At 46.7% G+C, this 18349-nt stretch overlaps 1 protein-coding gene across 1 annotated transcript; it reads right to left on the bottom strand.

Moving 5' to 3' along the window:
* Window positions 1-8121: 8121 nt before the first annotated feature.
* LOC145938642 (uncharacterized) lies at window positions 8122-8900 on the bottom strand. Its single transcript, XM_083042415.1, has 2 exons — window positions 8325-8900; window positions 8122-8262 (listed from the first exon to the last, which is right to left on the bottom strand). Exons 1-2 carry the CDS (start codon window positions 8898-8900, stop codon window positions 8122-8124), a joined length of 717 nt encoding a protein of 238 aa, XP_082898541.1.
* Between the last annotated feature and the right edge of the window lie 9449 nt (window positions 8901-18349).

The following is an 18349-nucleotide window of genomic DNA, read 5'->3' as shown; positions in this document are numbered from 1 at the left end:
GAGAGGCTGTGACCCAATACCCGCTAAAACACCACCGGTAATCCCGTGCACTTTCGGGGACCCATCCGGAACCGCTAACACATAATTTCAAGTGGGAATAACTTCAGGTGAAATGGGCGTACAGCTAAAAAAATTAAAACAAATTTTCTTTATTATAATTTTTATTGTAATATAATTTTGGTATTAAATTATACAATACAATAAACTATGACATAAAGCGTAACATAAAGCGTTTATTTTTTAACTAAATCAATAATAAACAATTGCACTTATAAAGCAATAATAAAACAATATAAATTTGTTTTTAAAATCAAATAAATAAATATTTAAACAAACTGAAAAAAATACTAAATAAATTTTATAATAATAAAACTAAATTTTTTTTCAAAAAATAATTCAAATTTAATATAACTAAAATTGATAAAATTTTATTTTAATAATATAACTAATGTAACTCTCTCTCCCTCTTTGTATGACTTTTTCAATATGCAGTTTATATATGATAATACTTAAAAATTTTAATACTTTAAGACTGAGTTTTCACTGAGCGCGTTACGCGTCACGTCAACGATTTAACCAATCAAAATATCCCATTATAATAACATGTTTCATAATGGGATGTTTTGATTGGTTAACTCGTTGACGCGACGCGTGATGCGCTCAGTGAAAACTCAGTCTAATAATTTGTTAATATATTTCTATTATATTATAAATAGCTTACTCTTTGTACTCTTTTCAACGACTTTCAGTCTCAATGTCATTTTCAAAAATTAAAAAAAAAAGAATTTTAATTTTTAAGTTATTTCTCTTCCCTTGCTTATAGCGGGGATCCCCGTCCTTATATTCTTTTTCTTATCTTCCCTTCCTCATATTTTTCAGTCTCCGTTACTCTTTCTTAGATATCAAATTTTTTTTCTTTTTCTTTTTGGAGAATAAATTCAGCTAATTCGACTTTTGCAGTTGCTGCTCTGATTTCTAGAGCATGTAAATCCTTATAAAAATTTTCTTTTATTAGTGCTATTTCTTTTTTGTGAGCTTTCCGAATATCTGCCACTTCCTTCTTTTCTTTCATAATTTGTTTTATTCTTTCAACCTTTATATAATCTTCATTGTCAACTAAGTTTTTTCATTTTTTTCCTATTTTTAAAAATTTTTTTTGCATAGTGTCTTCTTTCAACATGTTTTTTCTTTTTACAGAACATTCTGGAAACAATAATATTTGCATAAGAAAATAAATATCTAGAAATATGTCCCCTTTCTAAAAAAGGCATGTTATTGACATTGATGTCGCTTTTCCGCGATGCTGATTGGCAATCTCGTTCGCGCGCTTGCTTTATTCGTTCGTGCGACTTCCTTCACACGTTGAATTTGACAGTTTTTGACAGTTTGACAGTTCGACGGTTAATATCAGATTATAAGATTTAAAAGTTTGACGGTTATTATCAGATTTAACGAAATTTAAGAAGAAAGAAGAAAGAGAAAGGTATGTATAATATTATATATTGTATAATGTAAAACAGAGCGAGTGAAATTATGACCCAGATAGCACACATCTTAATACGATTATCATACTTCAACAACATACACAATCATACGTCTAATAATAATCTAAACGTAATATACGTATATAATATATGCATTTAATCTAAACGTTTTATTTATATAGTTAAAAAAGAAAAAGAGAGAAGAAATAAAGCTTAAAGAAGAGGAAGAATAAGCAAAAGAGACGGAGAGAGAGAAAGAGAGAGTGAGAGATAGAAAGAGAAATGGACAGAAGTTTAAAGGAGAACGAAGAAAATATTAGGTATTAATATTGTTTATATTATATACATATATATATATATACAGGGTGTCCGATAACTTGCGAACCACCTTTCGTGGGTAGGTAGAGCATGTTAAACTGAATAGAAAAGTCCTCTACCATTTTGCGATTTTCTCAATAATTAATGAAAGAAATAAATTAAAGAAAATCAGCCAATTCGAGCGATGATAAGCGTGCAGCGAGAAGAGACAGCCCACTCGGGGGTCCAGAGTTAGCACTACTCGTATGTAGTTACTGTCTTTTGTAAAGCGCTCCTCCCCGCTTCATCGTGCGCTTAGCAACCGTGTAACATTATACTGTTTCTTTTCGCCGCATGCTTAGTAACGATATAAAACTGGACTGTCTTTTCTCGCCGTCGTCACGCGAATTGGCTGATCTTCTTTAATTTATTTCTCATTAATTATTACGAAAATCGCAAAATGGTAGAGGAGTTTTCTATTCAGTTCAACATGCTCTACCTGCCCACGAAAGGTGGTTCGCGAGTTATCGGACACCCTGTATATATATATATATATATATATATTAATGACCTTATAGATTGGCAATTGCCTATATAGTTTCTGTTAGCAGCAGCGTCCGGAGGAGGTTAGACAGAGAAACATATATGATATTTCCGGACACTCGTAGAGAGAGAGAGAGAGAGAGATAGAGAGACACACTTTCTTTCTCTCCGAGTGTCCAGAATATCATTAGTGCAAAAGAGAGAGTAGTATGTTTCTCTGTCTAATCCCTTCCGGACAAGATCTGCTTTATGTATTGCCAGTCCATATTTATAAGGTCTATGATATAATATAACACTCGTCAAAAAATTAACGCATATGTATTTTAAGTCAAAATTTCGAATAATTTCAAATAAGCATAACTCCGCTAGAAATGATCGGATTTGAAAAATTTTTTTTTTACTGTCAAGCTTGAAGTCTCTACTTTAAAAACCATTCGTCAGATTTTTAATTTATCCTCCTCCTCCGTACGCTACTGCTTCAAAAGTAAAGACGTGTTTTGTCTCTAAAAAATTGCGTACTTTGACGCACTCCACGGGGTGAAATAAATTTTTTTCGCAAATCTTATCATAACTATCGTAAAATGTGGACTTTTTACTACAAATTTAAAAAAAACCAAAGTTCGTACGATTTATTTTCGCGGAGTTATTACATATGAAAGTTACCTATACATTTTTTCAATTTGCCGCCAGCATTAGTATTACCCGACACGCACCACGATGTTGCTGGTTGGATTTGGCGCATAGTGTGTGTGTGTATGTGTGTGTATGTGTGTGTGTATGCACCCACGCGTGCGTGCGTGTAAATTTGGGCTCAAATTCCTTAAACAACAATTAGAGCATGCATTAATATGCGTGAACGTATAGAAGTAATCTGAAGACGAGGCGGGAACACACAATTTAGAATGAGAACATTCCTACATTTCCCTCTCCTAACCATACGCACGCACGCATTCGCACGAACGCACGCACACATACACACACTGCTAAATTTCAAAATTAATTTTAGCCTATTGTTTAATTTAGCAGTGCCTAGTTTTTTAATTAAAATTTTTTAATATTTTTTTATTTGTATTAATTTTAATAATTTTTTAATTTTTATACTATTCTACATGGGTTTGCAACTTAAATTTTTCACTCGTTCATTATACGACTCTATAGGTTTGCAACTTAAATTTTCCACTGGTACAAAAGTTTCTACTTTCACTTGGCGCGCAATTTTTTTTTATATCATTACTTTTGTGGTACGATCTACTTCGGTTTGCAATGGATAATTTTTCATATGATTCTACATGGGTTTGCAATAGGTAATTTTTTATACTACAATTCTACATGGGTTTGCAATGAGTAATTTTTCATACGATTCTACACATGGGTTTGCAATGGGTAATTTTTCACTACTGGCGTGCCCATACTAGGCGCCTTTTTTTACCTTTTTTTTAAAGGTAAGTTTTTATAGGGATATCATTCATTTTTGTATATGATTTAGATTTACTAGGGTTGCTCAAATAATGCCATTTTTTTCAGAAACTATTTATTAAACAGGTTTGAAATGTTTTTAAACATACATGGATATTTCTTCTTTTCAAATATATATAATTTTTTAATATAATCTCAATCAACTTCTATAACCTTTTTTTTTTTTTTTTTTGCGCTGTGGAAACCTCATGGTACCACTCACCCCCGGGTAGGGGATGAGGGTTATGTGGGACTCTTTGTCCCCCATCGCCGATCCACGTGTGAATTGGCGGTGGGGTCCAAGACCTACCGCACTAAAACCACAGCGGGTGCCTTCGCTGGCACTTACGGGGATGGCAAGGAACTGCCGAAGCATTACTTCTTGCCATCCCCAGGCCCTACCGTCTTAGGAGAGCATCCTCCCCGAGAGGAAGATGCTCTCCCCCGCGAATGTACTTGCGGACCATCCCAGTTGCGGCGCAGGGGGGCACCGCTCCCACGCCGCGCCCTCCCAGAAAGTTTGGAGGGCGGGGTCACGGCTCGAGTGTCCCGCTCGAGCCGCCACACCCCGCTCCCGGAACGGGGCTCCCTCTCCCTCCCTAAAGGGACGGAAGATTCGGCCACCGCTCCGAGAGCGCTTCACCCGAGGGCTCCCCCCAGAAGGGGAGGAGCCCTCGCCGCAGGCAGTGGTGCCCTCCCACCGGCGTTCTAAGGCACCGGTGAGAGGGCCGCCCCTGCCGTGTCCCTTCCCGGGGGGGTTCACGTGCAATGGGGCTCAGTTTACGTTCTAAGCCCCTGTGATCCCCCCGTGCCCCCGGGCCGCGGTTCCCTCCCTTTGCGGGATTCGACCATCGGCCCGGAGGCACCGCCGAGGCCCTCCCCTGGGGGAGGGACTCGGCAGGGGCGGGGGCGGATGCCGCCCGACTCCCGGCCGCAGGGCTTACGCCGTGCGGCCGCCAGCCAGGCGACACCCGCCCCCGCCCTTCTCCTAGGACTATCACTCCGTCCTTGCGGGCCACTCATGGCACCGGGCGAAGGGGGTACCGCGCCCCTCGCCCAACTGTTCCACCCCTAAGGGCCAACTCCTTTCTCCTCTCCGGGCGAGGGGGGCATAGCGCCCCTCGCCCGTCTTCCTGTCGGGTCAGCCCCCCTTAATAGGGGACTGGGTCTTTATCTGGGCGGCCGCCTCCTTCGCCTTCGATTTGGCATTGGGCGGCGTCCGCCCACGCCTCCTCCATCTCCTCCGTTTTGTCGGAGTCTTTCCTCCTGCTCCCGTTCTCTCTCCGCCACCTCCTTCGCAAGCATAACAGCATTGCAGAAGGAGGTGACGGAGTCCCACTTTTCTCTGCTCTTCAGCATCGCCTCGACGATGCTGGAGAGCGACAAATCATCTCCTACCTTATCTTTTAGGACACGGCGCTCACCCTCGAGCGCACTACAGTGCTCGAGGGTATGTTGCGCCGTGTCCTCCTCCTCATCGCAGTGGTAGCAACTTGCCGTGCGCGCCCTTCCTATTCTACACAAATAATTCTGAAAGCACCCATGGCCTGTGAGTATCTGTGTAGACCTGAACGACGTTTCGCCGTGGGCCCTCTCCACCCATTCTTCTAAGAACGGGCCCACGGCCCCGACTACGCGTGCCCCCGAGTGCGTTGGGGCCACATTGGAGAGGTAGTTTTTCCACCTCTCCATCATGCGTCGCCGGACCCAGAGTCTCACCTTGTCTCTCACCCCAGCTGAGAGTTTGATATCCCACCCACGGAGCTCGCGCCCTCGCGAGTACGATTCTTCGTACATTTTCGCCGCGAGCTCCATGGGAGGCATCCCAGCAAGGGTGATTGCCGCTGCATGGGACACCGTCCGATATCCGCGAATGCAGCGGATGGCCACTTTCCTCTGGACGCGCCTAAGCGCGTCCCGAATTTTCTGTGTGGCCACCGCCGCATCCGCCCAAACCGGCGCCCCGTACAGGGCTACCGAATTTACGGTGCCCGCATACAGGCGGCGCACTCGACCGTTCGGCCCTCCTAAGTTGGGCAGCAGGCTACACAGCACGCCTGCTACCCCTTCCACTTTATCCGCCAGACGGTCAAAGTGCCTGGTGAAACTCCAGGTTCCGTCCAGGTAGAGACTCAAATATTTCAAGTCCTTCCCCACCTGGACGGGGACGTCGTTCACAGCGACATGGGCTCTTGGTGGCACCCTGTGGGTGCCGTATGGATAAACAGCGCCTCCGTTTTCTGAGGCGCTACTCGTAAGCCCATGTCGCTTATCGCGCGCACGGCGCATGCCACTGCGATGTTCGCGATGTTGATCGCTTCCTTCCAGTCTTTCCCCCCGGCTAGTACTAGAGTGTCGTCTGCGTAGCAGACGACACTACAGCCGGGGGGAAGCGCCGACCGGAGGACTCTGTCGTAGGCGAGGTCCCACAACATGGGGCCAAGTACCGACCCCTGTGGGACCCCACAGAACATTTCCCTCCTGCGTGTTGTGCCGTTCCTGTCCCGGAACATTATTTGCCTGTTGGCGAAATAATTTTGAATGACTCCCATGAGGTATCCGGGGACGCGGTGATGGACCATCGCGTCCCCGATCTTATCCCAGGGCAGGGTGTTGAACGCATTAACGATATCTAGTGATACTGCGACAACCACCCTGCCCTCTTCTAGCTGGGACCTCGCGAGGGATTGCACCCGACGTATGGCGTCGATGGTAGATCTTCCCTCGCGGAACCCATATTGTTCCTCATGGAGATCTGTCAATTCCGTCCCGGGACAGATGTCCGACGAGGCGGTCCACTATAATCCTTTCAAATAGTTTTCCCGCCTCGTCTAGTAGGCATATTGGCCTGTACGCAGGAGGGGAGCCCTCCGGTCTTCCTCCCTTGGGGATCAGCACTAACTGTACTGATCCCCACTCCTCCGGAAACTTCCTTTTTTTGAGGCAGCTGTTAAACAGCTGCATGAACCCGGACAGTAGTCCTTCAACCATCCCCCAGATTCGGCCGGGTATTCCATCGGGGCCAGGGGCTTTATTTCCTCTGGCCCTTAATCTTTTGAATACTCCGGCCATCTCACGCTGCGTGATCTCCAGCTCCTGGTCCCATCCGATGGGCTCTTCCGGGATTGGAGGAGCCCGGGTCGTGGGAAACAACTTGTCTATTGTCTCCTCCAGGAGCTGGAGATCCATGGCTTCCATAGCGGGGGGCGCCCATGGTTTTAGCTTGTTCATAACAAGCTTGTATGGGCGCCCCCAGGGGTCCGCGTTCAGGGCGAGCAGCTGCTCGCCCCACGCTTTGGCCTTAGACTTTCTGATGGCCGCGCTGAGGGACTTCCTTGCTTCTCGGTATCCCTCCAGCGCGTTTGCCGTCTCCTCCTCGTTGTCGCGCCTCCTCCTTTCTCTCACAAATCGGCGCCTTGCGTGGACGGAGGTCCTGCGGAGTTCCGCTATCTCCTCCGTCCACCAATACGCCGCGCGGCGCGACAACGGTCTGGTCCGGGGCATGGCGAAATCACAAGCATCCGTCATTACGCCCCGGAGCCAGTTAACCTGCCCTGGCACATCCTCCTCTGGTACCTGTATGCCAGGCCAGGTGGCTGAGGAGACAGCCGCCATCAGTCTGTCCGGGTCCATCTTTTTGAGGGCCCATTTCTTGGGGCGGGTATCAACCCCCCCGTTGCCACGGCTGAGCACCCGCTGGCGGGTTACCTCTACATCAAATTCGATGTAGAGGTGGTCGGACAGGGTCTCCTGATCCGACACCCGCCAGTTTTTTATTTTGTCAGCCGCAGAGGGCGTGGACCACGTTAGGTCCACGATTGATTCCCCCTGCGGCCGAACACAGGTGCTCCTCGAGCCTGTGTTAAAAAGACACAGGTGGAGTGCCGCGGCCCACATCCCTAGGACCCTGCCTCGCTGGTCCGTGGCTCGGGAACACCAACGCGTTGATTTCGCGTTGAAGTCCCCGGCCAGGACCACTGGACGAGGGAGCCTCCCGCGGACGTATTCGGCTATATCGTCCAGCGCTCCCTCATATCTAGCAAGGTCCCAGCTGGGGGGGATGTACACCCCCACCATTGTGATGGGCCCCCAATCAACCGCCACAAATGCATCGCTCTCCCCTGCCTTGCTGCAGGGAGGGCGACCATCCTCGTACCTCCAGTGGACCGCGACCAAGCCAGCCGCGTTGAGCGCCCAGCAGGGGTGACTACTGGGCACCCCCGGGGCGTATGGCTCGGCCGCGATCCCCATACCGCAACCACGCTCGCTAAGGGCCTGGACGAAAAGGTCTTGTGCCCCGCGAGCGTGGTTGAGGTTAGCTTGGATGACACCGTACGATATCTTACTTGTCGCTCTTGGTGTCCTCCACTACCTCCATTCTCTCTGGAGCAGCCGCCGGCTGCTCCTTCGCCTTTGTAGGCATGGCTACGTTGGGGCAATCCGCCCGGGAGGTGTTCTCCTTGGGCGGACTGCCCTTCTTTCCCTTTGGTGGAGGGGACGGTTTGTTGCCCCTTTGTTTTGGGGGGTGCACTTGGCACTACTCACCCTGTGGTCGGCCCGCAGGCCCAGGTCTGCGCAGATGGGGCACTTAGCCTGGCCCCCGCAGTCCCGAGCCAAGTGTCCAGAGGCCCCGCAGTTATAACAGAGGCCGCGCCTGTCGGCCTGGCTCCTGCACTGCCCTTGGACGCGTCCCTTTCCTAAACAACGGAAACACTGCAGGGGCCTCGCGTCCAGCAACTGGACCCCCGCGCGGACCCACAGGGTGAGTCGCCCCTCCTTGGCCACCTTATTAGCAGCGGCTAGGGGGCATTGCACCCATGCGGTGCCCATCGCGCCCCCCTGGAACTTGACGTTCCCCACTTTGATGTCAGAGGGGTCGCAGCCTCCAACCCTGGCCACCTCGGAGCGAATTTCCTCCGAGGTGACTGAGTCGTCGATCCCCCTGACCCTCAGCTCTCCTACCTGTGCCGGCCGAGAGACCCTCACTCCCTCCACATTGGAGAGGACGTCCCTCAGCCGGCTCGCGAACGCGTCGGCCTTATCGTTACGTCCCTCCCCTGAGACCTCATACTTTAGGCCACCAGTAACGGCTCTGGTGGCCCTCATTCCTGTGATCCCCATCTCCGCGACATTTATCTTCGACCTCGCCAGGTCCACCACCTCTTTGTACTTGCCCTTCGGGCATGTAAGGACGACTGCCGCCGTTCTTTGTATCCTCCTTTTCCCTTTATTGAGTGCCTCCTTGGCGCTCCCCTTTTTCCCTCCATTGCTGGAGGGGGGGAAACATTGGCGGCGCTTATCCTCGTTCCTCGGGGGGGGCGTTTGGTGCCGGGCGTTCTGGCTGCCCTTTGGCCCCCTGCTTCCTTTTCTCCCTTCTCCCCACCACCGTCGTCCAGGCATCATCCTGGGCGCCGGCCTGCGGTGGGGATGGGGAGCTGTATGGGGGGGGCTTCCGAGATCTGAGGGCGTCGGGGGGCACTCGTGGTGTCCTTCTTTGGAAAGGGGGGTTGCTCGGGGTTTTCCCCTTGCTAGCTCCCCCACCCTTCTGGAAGGGCTTCGCGCTCTTGCCTTGTGCGGCGGCAGTTCCGGGACTTGGTCCTTTTGGGCCTTGACTCGTTGCTGCTTTCACCGCCCTGGGTGGAGCGACACGCTTAGTGTCCGCCCCAGCGGTCCTTCTCTGCGATCTGGCGGCGGGCTTAATCTCATTAACCCCTTTCGGGGTTTTTGGGGTGTTGCACGCCCCGACATGTCTTATTTGCGGAGGGGGAGCTCCGTTCCTGGTCCTAAGTCCTTGCACAAACTCCTCTCTTATCTTTAGGAGGCTTTGGATGCCCTCCGACATCTCGTCGTAGGCATCCTTGTCCTCATCTTTTTCGATGCCTCGTGGGTACTCTTGCCCTAGGACTTTCCTTACCCCCATAATCGGGGGCCTCTGCGGGAGCGGCTGAGCCCGCGTGCTCGGGAGGTCGACCTCCATAGGGGTCGGTCCTCTCGGTAGCAGCGGCTCGCCCCTGCCTGCGTCCGCACCTTCATTTCCGGCTGGAGCAATATTGCCCCACCCGGTGCAGCTGCAGTCCTTGGCGGCCCATGCCTTGAGCGTTGTTCTGGCATGAGCCGCCTCCCTCTGCAATCTGCTGTTTTCAGACTGCAGAGACCTGATCCTTTTGCGAAGGGTCTCCGCCTCCCCTTCCTCCTTCTCTATTCCAACGGGCTGTGCCCTGTTGGCCAGTGTCGTGACTACAGCCTCGAGAAAGCATGCCGCCTCTTTCAGTTCCTTCACGACCGTGCCCTTCATGTTCTTGGACGTAAGGGCCGCCTTCTTAACCGCGAACACCTTTTCAATGCCAACGGCCGATATCTCGGGAATTAGAGCGTCCCTAATTTGCTCCATCGTCTCCTCGACCAGTGACCCCGCGGCAGTGTTGCGGAGAGGCTTGATGAGGTCGAGCATTTCGGCCTCGTGCTCCTCCTCCCACCTCTTAGCTTCCTCAGCCTTCCTGGCTTGGAGAGCGTAAAAAGCGCCCGTCTTAGCAGGGCGTCCCTTTCCCTTCTTCCTCTTTTTTGGGTTAGGGTCCATCTCTATCTTCTTCTTTTTTGAGTTGGGCTCCATCAGAATGTCCATGATATCGATTTCCTCGTCTGCCGACGTCCCCGCACCCCCCAGGCTGGCCCCTTTCGCCTCCATGTTCCCGCTTGTGGATAGCGGTGGGCAGTTGCTTTTATCCGGTACTTCCACGCTGGGCGGGCGACTCGTCGTCGCTTGTTTGGAGCGGCCCAGATAGACTCCTCCAATATGACCGAGACCTCCTGTATCCGTGTCACCTTAGGCTTTGTTGACCTCAGCCCTGGTCGGGCAGATGTCCTTGTACCCTCCTCCTTCCCGGCGGCGCTTATTGCCGTCTCTTTTGCCTCCCGACTTACGTTCTGTATGTTAGTATTCTCCATTTCGCTTAATCCCACGATCCCGCTGCGGCTCCGTCCCCCAGGGTGTACCCCCACCGGCCAAGGGGTGCCCCGAAACATGACCGGCCACACCCCATGGCCGGGCTCCAAGTTCCCGGGGAGGGGACATACGCTATAGGCCGGGGGGATACCACACCCCGGCCAGGCCCCGAGCCCCTTACTCCCCCATGAGGGGTTTGACTCCCCCATGGGGTTTCAGGGGTCCCACACCTCCGACTGTGTGGGCACCGCAGCGGGTGGCGCCACCCGGGGGGCCCCACGGACGCTTTGGACAGGGTCGCCGCTCCCCGGCCCTGCCCTGCACGCCGTGGCGACCAGCCGTCCCCTCACCGGTTAATCACTGCAGGCGAAAGGGACACACCTCTCCCGGCCGGACGGTTCGGAAGGGGAAACGGTCCCGACCGGCCAGAAGTACGTACTCTCGCCGCTGGGCCCCGCCTCGGAATAACGTCCGAGCGGCCCCAGCGGCAGACTCGCGTGGCACCCTCCGGGCAATGCCCCTTGGGTAACCCCTCCGGGCAAAGCCCCTCGGGTAACCACGCGTGGCCTTCTCTGCCGTCCCGGCCCAATCTCGGAATACGCCGAGTGGCCCGGGATCGGCCAACCCCAGGGGGCCGGGACGGGGACCCAGGCTACCCAGCCTGGGACCCCCGACCAGCACCCTGAGGCTCCTCTCTCGCCGCTGAGCCTCGCCTCGGAAGTCCGAGCGGCCCCAGCGGCAGACCCGCGTGGCACCCTCCGGGCGATGCCCTTTGGGTAACCCCTCCGGGCAAAGCCCCTCGGGTAACCACGCGTGGCCTTCTCCGCCGCCCCCGACCCGAGCTCGGAATAAGTCCGAGTGGCCCGGGAGCGGCCAACCCCAGGGACGCTGGGACGAGGGCGAACCCACCGACCAGCACCCTGAGGCTCCTACTCGTCGCCGGGCCCCGCCACGGAAACGTCCGAGCGGCCCCGGCGACTGAACGCCGTGACTCCCTCCGGGCAATGCCCCTCGGGTAAACCCTCCGGGCAAAGCCCCTCGGGTAGTCACGGCTGGTCCCCTCCCCCTGCGGCCCCCGCCGCCGAAAAACCCACCCCGAGACCCCGGGGGGACACCCCCGGGAATAAACCCCGAAAACACCCCCACAGAGAATTTTTTCTCGCCTATTTTCCCGTCGTAAGTTCGAGGATTTATTAATTGATGGAACTTAGTAATCTCAAACCAAGAGATACCGTTCCAAAAAATTAGAATTAATTTTCGTGCTTGGCTCTATTGGCCGATTTAAGAATCACATTCAGTTATTTAGTAAATATTGAGAGCCGATAAAAAATATTTCTTAATTTAAATTATATGTTTAACACAGTTTAGCGATAGCTTCCAATATTTAACTTTTTGAACCACTTAATTAAATGCACTTCGCGAAATACGGTTTGGAAGATGAAGAGGGAGTGATTCAAATGTGAAAACATGGTTACGTGGAAAGGACAAAAGTTGGTACAGTAAAGGCAAGTAAATACATATAATGTATGGTACAGACATAAAGCAATAGAAGTTGATTGAGATTACCATGTATATTGTGTATAAATTGTTGAATAAATATTCTGAAAAAATAATGTATGGCATTACTTTTTGAGCAACTCTAGTACTATTTCAAAAGATTACAATGTCCTCATTCTGTATCTGTAATGTAAAACATATTTAAATCATTAGTATACGGACATATATACAAAATATACTGTTTCTTTATTTTATATTAACAATTATATACTTATGAAAGAAATAGTAGGATAGGATGGCAGCGTAACAAGAAAGTAGTTATTATTATGAAAGAAATATAGAACATCACATATAAGTAGTATTGCATATCACATGTATGTAGTATACATTGCAAAATGTAGATCCTTCTATTTCTTTCTTGTATACATATTTATATAATAATATTTGCAACTACTTTCTTGTTACGTTACCATTTTACTATTTCTTTCATAATAATAACTGCTACGCTACCATCCTATTATTTCTTTCATAAGTATATAATTATTGATATAAAATAAGGAAGCGAATAATAAAAGCTAATAAATAACGTAAAGATGTATTTTTGATAGCTCATAGCACTCATAATAGTGCTATGATTATTTTTACATTATTTATTATTATTAGCTTTTATTCGCTTCCTTATTTTACATCAATAATTATGTACTTATAAAAGAAATAGTAGGATGGTAGCGTAGCATGAAAGTAGTTATTATTATGAAGAAATAGTAAAATAAAATAGTAACGATACATGTGATATGCAATATACTACATACATGTGATATGCAATACTACTTATATGTGATTTACTATATTTTTTTCATAATATAATAATAACTATTTTCTTGTTACGTAACCATCCTATTATTTTTTCATAAGAATATAATTGTTAATATTGTTATAAAAAATATAAAATAAAATAATTACTTGATTCTTATAAATCTCATCTTCTTCTTCTATCGATTATGATCCTCTGGCTGGATTCTCTTATAATAAATAAAAACGAGCTAACCGCACACTTAACTTATGTCACATGTCACATATCACATACACGTTATATATATTATATACCGGGTGTTAGAAAAGTCTGGAAACAGTCAAATATCTCGAAAACGAAACGTTTCTGAGAAAAATGTTTCGAACCAAAGTTGTAGGGTTTTAAAAGTTCTATTCAATGATCATATCCGTTTGACCTTGAGTGGAGGGGTCAAGGCGAGGTCAAGGCCAACATGATTTTTTTAAATGGAACACCCCATTTTTTATCACACAGTGTTAAAGATGACAGCGAGATGTTTCCAAAACACTACTTGTTGACCTAATTTGTTGAGAATTGTCTCAGTTATGAACTTCAAAATTTACGGTGCCGCCAGCATTAGTATTACCCAGGATGTACCGCGTGGAGGTTGTATGGTCGGACTTTACACTCCTGTGTGTGTGTGTGTGTGTGTGTGTGTGTGTGTGTGTGTGCGTGTGTGAGCAGAGATAAGGACCCCGCGGTTCGTCACTCCCGCAGTATTTAATGACTCCAAACCCTCTCTGCTGTGTGTGTGTCTGTGTGTGTGTGTGTGTGTGTGTGTCAGCAGAGATAAGGACCCCGCGGTTCGTCACTCCCGCAGTATTTAATGACTCCAAACCCTCTCTGCTGTGTGTGTGTGTGCGCGCGCGCGTGCGTGTGTATGTAGACGGGTTTTTTCTGAATTAAGTATTCAAATTGTCTTCCGTCTGCTCCTTGACAATGACCTAATCGTAGATAAAATTCATTTAAAACGTTTCGTCTTATTTCTGGTGAGATAAGATTTACTTGGTGCATATGCGTTCCCTAAGGTCTGCCAAGTTAGCAGGTTTCGTTGCGTACACATTGTTTTTAACATACCCCCATAAAAAGTAGTCCAATGGAGAAAGATCTGGTGATCTAGAGGGCCACTCTATTTCTCCACGTCTTCCTATCCATCGGTTTGGAAAAGTATTAGTTAAAAATTGACGCACTACTACTGCATAGTGTGGCGGTGCACCATCTTGTTGAAACCAAATATTTTGTATATTTCCGTCAAACAAATTGTCAATAGCAGGAACTATTTGATTTCGCAATAAATCTAGATAAATGTTCGCATTTAAATTTCCTTCGATAAAGAAGGGCCCGATAATACCACGTTCGCAAAAACGCCCGCCCACACTTTCAGTTTTTGGGGATTGATCTCCATACTGTGTGTGGAGATCACGCATCCAGTGAGGGTTCTCGTCACTCCAATAGCGGCAATTCTGACGATTTACCGTTCCATTTAATTCAAAAGAAGCTTCATCTGAAAAAAATGATATTATCAAGAAAAGTGTTATCATTATCGCATCGACGCATCATTTCATCGCAAAACTCATTTCTTCTATCGAAATCACATTCCGTTAGCTCCTGAATAAATTTTATTTTAAAAGGATGCCATTTTTCTTTCATTATAATTTTATGAATGGCAAATGTACTAACTTCAGTCGTCTATGCTACCTTCCTTATCGAGGAATGAGGATTTTCTACAAATGATTGCATCACATCCAAACTTTTATCGAAATGTGTCGCTGATTTTGGTCTACCACTCCGCGGGCGGTCCTTGACAGATCCCGTTTCTTCGAATCGTCTGACAGTTTTTTGAACTGTAGACTTTGAAATTGGTTCACGATCTGCATAAGTATCGTTAAACAAAGTCGCTACTTGTTCGAAGTACCTAACGCGGTCACAGCAGTGGTATCAACGCAGAGTACTAATTCTTTCCCTTTCAGGGCAATACCATTTTGGCGACTACCGAAGGTAATTTCTTACTTTGCAAAAAGAAATTACTTTGTCTTGATATACTACGAACAAGTAATTTGTTACTTGCATGACGAATACGATCTGCATCTAATATCTAGCATCTAATAAAATTTTCTTCGATAAAGAAGGGTCCGATAACCAAAAACCCGTCGACATATTTTTTGGGGGATACTACATGTGGAGTTCACGTTTGTGCTACCTTTCTTATCGAAGAATAAGGATGAGCTCCTACAAATGATTTGTAAGTCTAATGACAATTTACAAATAATTTATTACAATGTGTACGCAACGAAACCTGCTAACTTGGCAGACCTTAGGGAACGCATACTGCACCAAGTAATCTTCGATAAGGAAGGTAGCACAAACGTGATCTCCACATGTAGTATCCCCAAAAATCATGTCGACGGGTTTGGGTTATCGGACCCATCTTTATCGAAGAAAATTTATTAGATGCTAGATATTAGATACAGATCGTATCGTCATGCAAGTAACAAATTACTTGTTCATAGTATATAAAGTCAAAGTAATTTCTTTTGCAGTAAGTAAGAAATTACCTTCGGTAGTCGCCAAAAGTGGCATCTGACTGAAAGGGAAAGAATTACAATATTGATGATGTGAGGATATGGTGACCGCGTTAGGTACTTCGAACAAGTAGCGACTTTGTTTAACGATACTTATGCAGATCGTGAACCAATTTCAAAGTCTACAGTTCAAAAACTGTCAGACGATTCGAAGAAACGGGATCTGTCAAGGATCGCCCGCGGAGTGGTAGACCAAAATCAGCGACACATTTCGATAAAAGTTTGGATGTGATGCAATCATTGTAGAAATCCTCATTCCTCGATAAAGAAGGTAGCACAGGCGACTGAAGTTAGTACATTTGCCATTCATAAAATTATAATGAAAGAAAAATGGCATCCTTTTAAAATAAAATTTACTCAGGAGCTAACGGAATGTGATTTCGATAGAAGAAATGAGTTTTGCGATGAAATGATGCGTCGATGCGATAATGATAACACTTTTCTTGATAATATCATTTTTCAGATGAAGCTTCTTGAATTAAATGAAACGGTAAATCGTCAGAATTGCTGCTATTGGAGTGACGAGAAACCCTCACTGGATGCGTGATCTCCACACACAGTATCCCCAAAAACTGAACGTGTGGGCGGGTTTTTGCGAACGTGGTATAATCGGGCCCTTCTTTATCGAAGGAAATTTAAATGCGAACATTTATCTAGATTTATTGCGAAATCAAATAGTTCCTGCTATTGACAATTTGTTTGACGGAAATATACCAAAATATTTGTTTCAACAAGATGGTGCACCGCCACACTATGCAGTAGTAGTGCGTCAGTTTTTAACTAATACTTTCCCAAACCGATGGATAGGAAGACGTGGAGAAATAGAGTGGCCCTCTAGATCACCAGATCTTTCTCCATTGGACTACTTTTTATGGGGGTATGTTAAAAACAATGTGTACGCAACGAAACCTGCTAACTTGGCAGACCTTGGGGAACGGATATGCACCAAGTAAATCTTATCTCACCAGAAATAAGACGAAACGTTTTAAATGAATTTTATCTACGATTAGGCCATTGTCAAGCAGCAGACGGGAGACAATTTGAACACTTAATTCAGTAAAAACCCGTCTACATACACACACACACAGCAGAGAGGGTTTGGAGTCATTAAAAACTGCGGGAGTGACGAACCGCGGGGTCTTTATCTCTGCTGACACACACACACACACACACACAGCAGAGAGGGTTTGGAGTCATTAAATACTGCGGGAGTGACGAACCGCGGGGTCCTTATCTCTGCTCACACACACACATACACACACACACACACAGGGGTGTAAAGTCCGACCATGCAACCTCCACGCGGTACATCCTGGGTAATACTAATGCTGGCGGCACTGTAAATTCTAAAGTTCATAACTGAGACAATTCTCAACAAATTAGGTCAACAAGTAGTGTTTTGGAAACGTCTCGCTGTCATCTTTAACACTGTGTGATTAGATAAAAGATTAGATAAAAAATGGGGTGTTTCATTTAAAAAATCATGTTGGCCTTGACCTCACCTTGACCCCTCCACTCAAGGTCAAACGGATATGATCATTGAATTAGAACTTTTAAAACCCTACAACTTTGGTTGGAACATTTTTCTCAGAAACGTTTCGTTTTCGAGATATTTGACCGTTTCCAGACTTTTCTAACACCCGGTATATATCTATCTATACATAACCTCGCACGCTGCTAATGTCGCGAAGCGCCACTAACGCCGCCTGTGTCAAACGTGAGAACTGGACAAGATTACCACTACATGCATCTATTGCATGTGTTGTATACGTGTGATATACGTGTAGCACGATGCTACCATATTCTTTGCATGTGTTGTGTAACGTAGCATCATACATATGCGTGAACGATGTTGATGATGATGACGTGGACGTTTCTTAAACGAAATTTTTTCATATTTAGATTTTGCATTATTATATTTCCGCTTACAAAGCACGTAGAGCAAAAATAAAGACACTTTCATTATATAATTCGACCTCAATCTATCGTTTAAACCTAGTAAAAACTCGATTGCTGCAGCCGTTATTGAGCATCCGAATCTATGACTATCTCGAACTGTCCGATTCGCGTAAAGATGCACGGTGCCTCGCTTCTGAGAGTCGGCTTCGCCCTAACTAGGCGCGAGACACTACCGAGTGTTTCTTGATTTGAAATTATGCGAAGTTTTGACTTAAAATACATATGCGTTAATTTTGTTGAGTGTATATATATATATATATATATATATATATACAGGGTGTCTCAGACCACCCGTATCACCCTATTATATCGAAAACTGAGCGCGGCAGACAAAATGTTTCAGACAAAAGTTGTAGGGCTTCAAGTAATGCATTACATAGTAATATTAGTATGACCTTGAAGAGTGTGTCAAGGTCATATAAAAATGACCTTGAAATTTTTAAATGGAAGTACCTATATTTCATTCCATATTCTTGTAGCTTATCTCGAGAGCTTTTCAAAACACTATATGTAAGTCTCTTTTATTAAGTAGTTTCGAGTTATGGAGCTTGAAAGTTACAGTACCGCCGGCGTTAGCATTACTCAAAGTCTACGCGCGGAGGTTGCCCGGTCGGATTTACATTTCTTTTGTATGTGCGCGCGCGTATGTAAGCAGTGGTATCAACGCAGAGTACTAGCTAGATGCTACATGTGATTAGGCCTGATGTTCGAAATGTTTACCGTTTACTTCAATACAAGCACGTATTCTTTTCTTGAA

Source organism: Prenolepis imparis, unplaced genomic scaffold, assembly GCF_030444845.1.
Source record: "Prenolepis imparis isolate NDT839.2.m4 unplaced genomic scaffold, iyPreImpa1.0 SCAF_7, whole genome shotgun sequence".
NCBI lineage: Eukaryota > Metazoa > Arthropoda > Insecta > Hymenoptera > Formicidae > Prenolepis > Prenolepis imparis.
This window is presented reverse-complemented; position numbering and strand designations above follow the sequence as displayed.